Source organism: Teleopsis dalmanni, unplaced genomic scaffold, assembly GCF_002237135.1.
Source record: "Teleopsis dalmanni isolate 2A unplaced genomic scaffold, ASM223713v2 unscaffolded_contig_0979, whole genome shotgun sequence".
NCBI classification, from domain to species: Eukaryota; Metazoa; Arthropoda; class Insecta; order Diptera; family Diopsidae; genus Teleopsis; species Teleopsis dalmanni.
The window spans coordinates 1-10685 of record NW_024032361.1 but is presented as its reverse complement, the minus strand read 5'-3'; the positions used below and the strand labels follow the sequence as shown (position 1 = coordinate 10685).

Below are 10685 nucleotides of genomic sequence, written 5' to 3'. Positions count from 1 at the left end.
GAGCGTCAGAATATTCTTGTAATTTTTGAAATGTCAAAGACCGTAAGTCTTGTGGTGTTAAAATTAATTCAAAATCTCTTTCAAGAGTTTGTTTTATTTCTACGGCCATAAGAGAATCCATACCCATTTCTGAAAGCGTAGTACCTAAAGAAATTGTTTTTAGATCTCGTATGCCCATTATATTCATCACTGTTTCGGTTATGCTAAGATTTCCAGAGCGTATATGTTTTTCCGCAACTACCATACTTGAAACCACTGCATCAGTTACAGTCAACAAAGTATCAAGATCTCGCAAACATGATGATATACGTTGTTGTAAAGTACCACCAATTTCTATATCAATTTTATCTTCCGCTATTTCTGCTACTAAACCAACTTCACCAACAGCTCCCCATTGTATAGCTTTTGCAGGGTATCCTTGTTTTATTCGGTCTTCTATGATACGTTCCATAATTGAGTTGGCCATTCCATAATTAGTTTGACCTGCATTTCCTCGACCACAAGATACACTTGAAAATACAACAAAGTATTCCAACTTAGGACAATTAACACGCGATATTTCATCAAGATGTTTTGAAGCTACCACTTTAGGTACAAAACTTTCTTTAAACATTTGTTCTGTTTGATTAATAAAAATTGCATCTCGAAGCACTACGGCTAAATTAAAGATACCACCAACTGGTCCCAACTTTTCAGCTTCACTTATCAGTTCATGACAACCATTAATAATGGAAACATCTGCTGTAGAAACAATCACATTACAACCATAAGTCTTCCACAAGCTAAAAATGTTAAAAATTAAAATAATATTAAATATTATCACTAATTCATTAATTTTTCTTATTATTTTAGAGTTTTATCTTTATATTATTACACTCTGTGTGCTATTGTGAATAAAAATTAAGTTTATGCCCAAAATATGATTAAACTACAGTCGCTGTTTCCAGTAGCTACTCTCAAATGGATTAAATAGAGTAACTAGCAATTGTAACTTAATCGTATTTAGTACTTCAGTAAGGCTTTTGCTTAACTTCATTTGTGATATTACCAGCTTCTGTAGTTAATCGTGTGGTACGCATTAGTTTTTCAAGATACTTGTAATGTATTGCAGTTAAGAAAACATCACAAACTTCATTCGTATGACCAGCATTATAATACGAATTGATACAGTGATGATTGATAATAATAATAATAATAATAATAATAATAATAATAATAATAATAATAATAATAATAATAATAATAATAATAATAATAATAATAATAATAACAATACTTAATAATAATAATAATTAATAATAATAATAATTAATAATAATAATAATTAATAATAATAATAATTAATAATAATATTAATAATTAATAATAATAATTATTAATAATAATAATAATAATTAATAATATTAATTAATAATAATAATATTAACAATAATTATTAATAAAAATGATAATAATAATAAATAATAATAATAAATAATAATAAATAAATATAGTAATAAATAATAATAATAAAAACGATAATAAGTGATCATGTTAATTAATAATAATAATAATGATAATCAGTGATAATGAGTATTAATAATAAAAATGATAATCGGTTATAATGATCATTAATAATAAAAATGATGATAATTAATAGTAATAATGACAATCAATGATGATAAAATAATAATGTTGAAATAATTTGGATGCAGAGCTATAACTTTTTTATGTGAACGAATATGCTATCAACGCATTGAACAAATTTTCACAGTTACTATCTAATATTATTAACTCTTTGTCAGTCACTAAAAAAAATGATATAGTGAATATGGTTTTATAACTAACTCAACATAAAAATGAGGTAATACTCTTTACTAGTAGGCCTATAATTTCTTTCTTTTTCTTAACCAAGATAAAAATAGCTTAAACAAGAATATCTGGGTCTCATACTCAACTCTAAACTTAACTTAGCTGGAAGGAAAATTTGTTTGAAAGAGTCCATAAAGCAAGGATTGGGTCTTCAATTTCAACTTTTGGTGCTGGTTTTTGGTGGCGTGGTAATTGAAAAAACATCCCGAAAAGCACCTCGGTCCTTTTGAACGTAGGACGCATGTGATAGAAAAGTTTGTTGTGCTCAAATGAGAGTTTTAAAAATTGTAAATATGGTAAGTTTTGTTCCTTTGGATACCTACATAAAATAGTTATGTCTTCTAATAATGTACACTATCAAACTACATTATGATTTATATTATTATATTATACTATTCAATGTAATACAATTGAATATATATAAATTATATATATAAATTAAACATATGAATTACATATGTAAATTATATATATAAATTATATATATAAATTTTAACTCCTATGAGAAGCATAGGATCGTTATACAATTGTAAAGGGTGCAAAGAACTATTTTAGCCTTATTTAAATCAGAATATGAACTCTTACTAAATTTTTTAATTTATAGCTATCAGCTTCCTACTGTTATAATAATCGCAATAGTTGTTAATAATAGTCGTACTATAATACTTGTACTACTTAACTACTGATAAATTGCTAAAACGGATTATAATAAATTATTAAAAGAATGGGAACTATTTGTTCCCAATTTGTTTTATTATTGTACATAATAATAATTGGTTTTATTTATAGTAATAATTGTATATATGTGAAACCTAAACTTACCGATTTAAAATATTCAGCAAATGAAACTTTTGTATCTTTCAATGAAAATGTCGATAGAGGAGAACTCGTAAAATCAACGTCAGTTATACGATAAGTTTTATTGTTATAGTCCGTCAACACAATAGAACCTAAAATAAAATAAGATCCATGTATTCATATGTATAACATAGATTATGTCTGTTGCTTACCTATAACTTCAGTCTTAAAAGCTTTTTGATAGTCTTTAGTTTCGACCGTTAGTTGACGAAGTATGGTGTAAAGAGTATCGGTGCGCATAACTTTATGTGTAATCTCAGTGCAGAGAAGAATATCCCGCTCATGTTGACGAATGGATGTAATATAACCTGGCCAGATTTCTATATGATACGGGTCAATGCTAATCTGTAAGTATACATATTAGGTGTGAAATAAATATATATTTATATATGATATATGTTTATTTTAAAATGAATATATCTAATATAAATTTGAGAACATTACAAAGTAAGAGTAGTAATATATAGGTCTGAATAATCAATGAATTTGATTCATAATTTGGGCAAAGGATTTTGATAAATGTTAAATATTCTGCTTCAGTTTGATTTTTAAAAAATTGTACTTTAAAGTAAACTTCTTGGATTAATCACAAAGATTTAATTTTCTTCGTGTCAATAATTTTTATAATTTATGTAATCATTTAGTCAATTAATCAACGCAACTGACTCAGCACAGAGATTAAAACGTATAATATCTCCCTTTGATCTCATTAAGTAATAAAACCTTAGCTTAAACATTTATAATTTATCAAACTAAAAATTCTTGTTAGTCCTAAGAATATTTAGTAGTTGCATTATTAAATTTTTTTTTTTTTTTTTTTTGTTATTATAAATTGTTTTATTATTATATATGATTTTAAAGAACAATAAATAAAACAAAACAAGACATAAAGCAACTAGTTATTAGATAACTAACAAGCAATTTAAATTTAAATAGATTAGGCGTTTCCACGCAATAATAAATTAATTGTACTATATTTCAATGATTTAAGCCCAAAGATCGCACGGCTTTCGGCGCTTTAGACGGCGTATTGGCTCAGTTGTCGCTAGTAAATGCGCCTCAGCATTTATGTGACAACTAAGTCTATCTTGGTGTGATTTGGCTTTGGTATGAATTTCTTCCTGTACTGTTGTCACTCCAAGGTCACGATGTAAGTCAGAATTTCTCACGTACCATGGCGCGTTTGTTACACTCCGTAGCATGAAATTTTGGAATCTTTGGATAATGGAAATTTGTGTTCTGCTTGCGCAACCCCATAGCTGTATTCCATATGTCCAGATTGGCTGGAGCATTTGTTTGTATAATACAAGTTTATTGAAAAGCGATAGTTTTGATTTTTTGCCGATTAACCATTTCAACGATTTGAATTTAAGATCTAATTCACTTCTTTTCTTTTTTATGTGCTCGCTCCATCTTAGTTTAGCGTCCAAAGTCATACCCAAGTATTTCGCAGTATTCGCGTGAGGGATTTGTGCTTCATCGATGTAGACAGGTATATGACTGATGTTTCGATTTGTGAAATTTACATGCACTGATTTTTCTTTATTCAGATTAATTTTCCATTTTTTTGTCCAAGCAATTATACTGTCCATACTATTTTGCAAATTATTAGCTGCTATTACTGCGCTTTCTCCAACTGCAAGGACTGCAGTATCACCAGCAAAAGTTGCTGTGAACGTTGTTGCACTCGTTGGCAAGTCGTGTGTATAAATCAGATATAAGAGAGGACCCAAGACACTACCTTGCGGAACTCCAGCGTTAATTTTATGCAGTTTACTATAGGTATCACCGTGCTTTACTCGAAAGTAACGATCAGATAAGTAAGAGGAGATTATGTCATAATACTCCGTTGGGAGAATATTTTTTACTTTGGTAAGCAATCCGGAGTGCCAGACTTTATCGAAAGCCTGCGACACATCTAAAAACACAGCTGAGCAGATTTTTTTTCCTCAAGAGCTTTTTCTACTACATTGGTAATCCTATGGACTTGATCTATGGTGGAGTGATTGCACCTAAAACCAAACTGATGTAAAGGTATTATGTTTTGACTTTCAATCAGAGGAAGGATTCTTTTCAGTAAGACTTTTTCAAATATTTTTGAAAGTACAGGCAGAAGTGCTATTGGTCTGTAATCACTTACGTCATTAATATCCTTTCCTGGCTTATGTACCATGATAATTTCAGATACTTTCCACAGGGATGGAAGGCTTCGCATCTGTATTATAGCGTTAAATATATTCGTAATTTTAACTAGGCATTTTGCAGGAATTTCTTTTAAAACTTCAGCACTTATCAATTCATAACCTGGGGTTTTTTTAGCTTAAGTTCATTTTTAATAATCATCATTACCTCAAGCTCGGTGGTTGGTGGAATACATGATGAATGTGCTGTCCTAGGAGGGCAGATTACTGCATTGTTAACGTTTTCGTCTATGGAAAACACTTTTGACAGGTGTTCGGAAAAGACCTCCACTTTTTCCTCATCGCTTTTAGCCCATTGATTAGCGTGATTTTTAATTGGAGCTTTGTGTACTAAAGGTCGCTTAAGGTTTCGTGTGCATTTCCAGAGAGAATAGTTGGTAGCACGATCATTACTTAAGGTAGATAGGTAGTAGTTGAATTGATTATTTTTAAATTGCTTGATTTTTAGGCTGAGTTCTTTTGCAAGTCTGTTAAGAATGGCTTTGTCTGCTGGAAATCTGGATTGCTGCCACTTTTTCCGCATCTTTCTTTTTTCCCGCATAAGATCCACAATGACTTTTGGGTATTTATGAGGATAGGTTGCATTCCTTAATGTGGGCGTGCTGCACCATGCCGCATGTTGTAGTAAATTTGTAAGGTTCAAAATTTCGCTTTCAAGATCATTTTCTTCACAAATTTCTTTTGAAGCAATGGTGTTTTCATTAAGGATTCTTCTGAAGTAACTCCAATCTGTATATTTATTTTCAAGTTTTAGACATTTTTTATTTATTAAGGCAGATTCGAAGAGGGTTATGTAGAGAGGGGAATGGTCGGAACTTAGTTCTACTCCATCTGTTATTTTTAAATTGTAGGACGAAATTTGCTTGGTTATAAAGAAATCGAGTAGATCAGGCACCTTTGTTGGGTCAGTTGGCCAATAGGTTGGGTTCCCGGATGACAAGCATTCGCAGCCAGTTTGCTGTATAGCTTTGAGGAGTTCTCTACCTTTCGTTGTAATTAAGCGAGAGCCCCAATGCGTATGTTTAGCGTTGAAATCGCCACCCATAATGAAGCGATGCTTATGAGTTTCTATAAGATCTTTGTATTGTTCGGATTTAATTGAATGTCTTGGAGGACTGTATACCGATGTTAGTAGTAATTTGCTTTGTAAGTCAAGGACAACAGTTATTGCCTGGAATTCCTCTTTGGATATTTTTGTAGACTCGTAATGTTTTAATGATTTTTTAATTAAAATAGCACTTCCTCCGCGAGCGCAATTACTAGGATGGACTGCGCTATATACTTCGTAATTCTTTAGTTTAACATATGTTTGGTTAGTAAAATGAGTTTCGCTAATTAAGCAAACATCAACATCTTTGACTGATAGGACTGTTTCAAGCTCTCTAAGGTGTTGTAGAAGACCGTTCGAGTTCCATAGCATTATTTTTATATAACTAAGCATTATTTGTTTTGTTGAGTTTTTGCTCTAGCCTAGTCAAGCGTTTGTCCAATGCTTTATAAAAGTTTTCTTGAGTAGTGATTTTTTCCAGTATTTGTGTTAGTATTTTGTAATTACCATCGTCCTCAGTGTTGGATTGAACTACATCCGAATATGTTTTTTTATTATTCAGCGATTTTGGGTTTTTATTTAGAACATTAGTTTGATTATTTTCAGGTTGGTTTTCAGCCGATATATGATTACGCTGTTTACCTTTGTTTTGTTCACCAATTTTTTTGTTTCTCAATTTTTGAAGTTCTTTGGCTACTATACAACCTCTGTAATTGGCCGGGTGTCCCTCACCGCAGTTGCAACATTTTGGTTGGTGCTGATCAGGTTTGTTGCATTCTGCAGTACTGTGACTGCCAGCACATTTAACACACCGGGCTGATTTGCCGCAATAATTTTGTGTGTGACCATACGCTTGGCATATTTTACACTGTGGTATTTGCTTTGAGTGCTTTATTGGTTCAATTTTAACAACACAGTTTAAAATAGCTTTAATGTTATATATTTTTTTTATATCCTCTGTCGCCTCAAATGTAAGCATGAACATATTAAGTGGAATCTTTGAATGTGATTTCCATTTGTTGACCGCGTTCACGATTTTAAAACCTTGTTGTTTCAGATCGAATACGATATCGACTGGGTCACATGAATGAGGAAGATTTTTTGCAATAACCTTTAATGGTCGGAGATGCTTGTTTTCATACGAATACCAGGCAGCTTTTTTTGAAGACAGCACTTTTGTAATAGCTCTGTAGTCGCCTATTTCAAATGTACTGATTTTATAAGTACCGCTATTGAGGAGCTTAATTAATCTTTCTTGCAGTTACTTTTTACAACAGCTTGCAGTTCTGAGTATTTATAATCTTCAGAGACCATAATTGGTGGTGGACGAGCTATTTTCAGCATTATTAAATAAAAAAAAAATTGTATTCACATTTACCTTAGCATAAGGATCAAAAAAGTGACGAGCTATTTGTTGTAAATCCAGTCCACCCATTGATTGACGTAAGATTAAATTCAATACTTGGAACAGTTGAGCCTCATTTGCATCGACAATACCAACATGTTTAATTTTAATAAGCACTGTCTTTCCATCACGATACTCAGACGTTAGATGGAATTCATGATAATGACCCTTTTTAGTGCCTCTTAAATCATTAGTAGTAAAAAGCATTGTCCCATCAAATATATATCCACCAAGTTTTGCTTTATGTTGGAGAATTAATGTACGACGAACAAAGCTCATATCTATTTCCGGTACAAAATCTACTCTATATTGATAAATGTTCCATTCGGGTTTCTTTAAGATCTTGAAATAGTTCGTATCAACAGTAACATGGCGTCCAGTTTCACCCATTTTGGAAACACAAGTTTGTGGCCGTGTAAACAAGGAATCCAACAACGGTGTATGCGGGCCACCACGATTACGTCCACCTAATTAGAAACAAAAAACAAACAAAATTATGTATTAAACAAAAAAATTATGTTATATATAGTATTTTGTATTTTATTTATATTCTTATAAAATATTATAAATACCACGTCCTCCATGCCCTTTGCCTAGAATTATTTTGAAAGAAAAAATTTAAGAAATAATTGGTAAAGTGTTTAACTTAAAAACATATTTATTTCAAAATTACCTCTCGGCTTAGCAGCAACAACACCAACTATAGTAAATAATAAAAAAAATATTTTATTAATTTTCTAAAAACTAAATACAAAAAAGTTAAAAAAAAACATTACGATTAGCTATGGAGTTTTCAATTTGAGTACAACTAGATGATGAAGTTGAAGTTGACGAAAATGACGACAAATTTGAAGGCGAGTGCGGAATAGGTGGAGATATTAAAATACGACGAATCAAATTTGGTACTTATATAGAAAAATAAAAATTAGAATATATTTAATACTTATTTTTACTTGGTTGAAATAAATGTACTAAAAATAAATAACATATATCGTGTCTTAATACCAGAATCATTAGAATCAGGCTTTGCAGCCTGGGGTGATGCTAATATTGCCCTTGGACGAACAGAAATTGAACCGCCGCGTGGCTTAAAGGTATCAGCAATTACCGATGGTCTATTAACAACGTTAACAGAAGGTGGAATCCTTGGTCGAAAAGACATCTATAATAAAATTTGATAATTATTGTGGTTTATATTTATTAGGTTTTATTTATTAAATATATTTTTATAATAAAATATTTTTATTATATATATTTTTTGATTTATTTTTTTGAAACTGTTCAAAAGTAATAATGATATACTAACCCTGGGACCCGTAAACGTCATGACAGGACGAATACCAACTTTTCCCATAAGTTGAGGTGAAGGAACACGAACACGTGGTCTTACGCTTGGTTGAAGAGACATTATACAGTATATACCTATATTAAAAAGAAGAAAATATTTATTTTTTAAATAAATGATATTTACAAATTTACGTTTTACTTCTTTTAAAACTATTATCAACAAAATAATTGAATGAGAGAAAATGTGATGTGATGAGGATGGATTAGATTTAGGATATTTAGAAAGGATTCAATCTACAATAATATTACATATATGTATATTTATTTTAATATAATGAATATATATGTTTTATACTAAAATGTTTTAATTTTATACTTAATTTTTTGGTTAATTGTTTAATATTATAGTAAATTTTTCAATTATAACATATTATAAAATAAAAAAATAAATTTTAATTATTTCATATGTTTGCTATTATATTGAAAAATCAACACAAAAATAATATACGAGTATAATTGTACATATAAGGATGGCAAAAATTTAAATTTGAATTAAAAATGGATTATTCAAAACTCTCCAATTTTGGTACGGTAACACAATGGGTCAATAGGAATAGGTGGATTTCTATAAGCACCGTCGTCGTCATAACCTTAACTTCAGCACATTATAATTTTTTCCAATCTTAATTATCTTAAATTTGATATTCCAATACTATTATTAATAGTTATAACAAACTTGATTAAAATATTTGCTAATTTTATGCTAATAAACAATTAACCAATAAAAAGATATTTATTAAAATATATTTTTCAGTCACAATTAATGCAAAATGCAATATGAATTTTTATTAACAAAATATAAAGACTTATTAATAAAATCCTCAGGGTATACTGGGTGAAGTAGAAAAAATTCAAAATTCAAAATCGAATTGTCAAATCCAAGTTAAGATCAGTGGCACTAATTAGAAATAACTTGAAAGCCTAGGATTTTGAATTTACTAATATTTATGTTTAACTGTAAAAAATATACTATTGGTTTTTATGGAAACAAATTTTGTAAATCTATTGAGATTTATATCTGCAATAAAATCTAAGAAAAAGTTGGATAGCACAATTTTATACGATAATAATAAAGTCAGAACCAAAAACAAAACAATTATGAACAGAATTTTAGATACTTTTTATTTTTTCTAGAAAAAGTGGGTAAGTTTGTAAAAATTATCACAAGAATTGTATCAATATACAAATAATTTAATGTAATTTATAAATAAAAATTATATATATAAGTAATGAATATACAAGAAATTTATGTATAAATATTATATAAAGAGAAATATAAAAATACACTTTAAAAGAAAATAATTGTAATTTATGGTACATAAATTTATATAAGAATATGTATATATACATTGCGTATATTGTATATTAAAAATAGTATTTTAAATAAACGTTGAACTATAATATAATCAAGCCACAATTTATTATTAGAGAATTTGTGAAAAAAGAAATACAGCGCGTATAGCTATTAAGAATAAAAATATAATCAAAATGCAAAAAAAAAAACATTATTTTAAATGTTATATAATATGTTGGTAAGTTTTTGTGTTGTAATAATTTTTAAAAAAAGAAATTGCTGGTTTAATAAAATTGCACAATTTTTAGCCTAGTACTAAGTACTAACATCCAATTGAAATGCTTATTAACCGATAACTTGACAACGGTGTACAGTGTTCATTAAAATAATAATTAAAATTTAATAAAAATAAATTTGTATTTTCTTTAATTCTCTAAATCGAACGAATTACTTTATAAATATATGACAACATAAAAACTGACCAGGAAGCTAGTCTTTAAATATAACAAATCTTTTATTTCCGATTAAAATAATATATAATATAAAAAATGAATGTTATAAATAATGATTGCAAAAACTATCTTATTATCAATTTAATTTAATATATATCAAATATTTCCATTTAAACTTAAGGTTTTATTTACTTTATACAGCTTATTGCTATCATTATTAGCTATAGTT

At 28.9% G+C, this 10685-nt stretch overlaps 1 protein-coding gene across 1 annotated transcript; it reads right to left on the bottom strand.

Annotated features, from left to right (window-relative positions):
• Positions 1–3: 3 nt before the first annotated feature.
• Positions 4–8788, bottom strand: LOC119663840 (the record flags this gene model as incomplete). The annotated part of the gene is made up of 9 exons (XM_038073441.1): positions 8670–8788; positions 8369–8525; positions 8140–8268; positions 8037–8063; positions 7936–7956; positions 7337–7830; positions 2862–3054; positions 2674–2801; positions 4–787 (listed from the first exon to the last, which is right to left on the bottom strand). Coding segments are annotated over exons 1-9 (2035 nt in total), but the record flags the coding sequence as incomplete, so codon positions are not given.
• Between the last annotated feature and the right edge of the window lie 1897 nt (positions 8789–10685).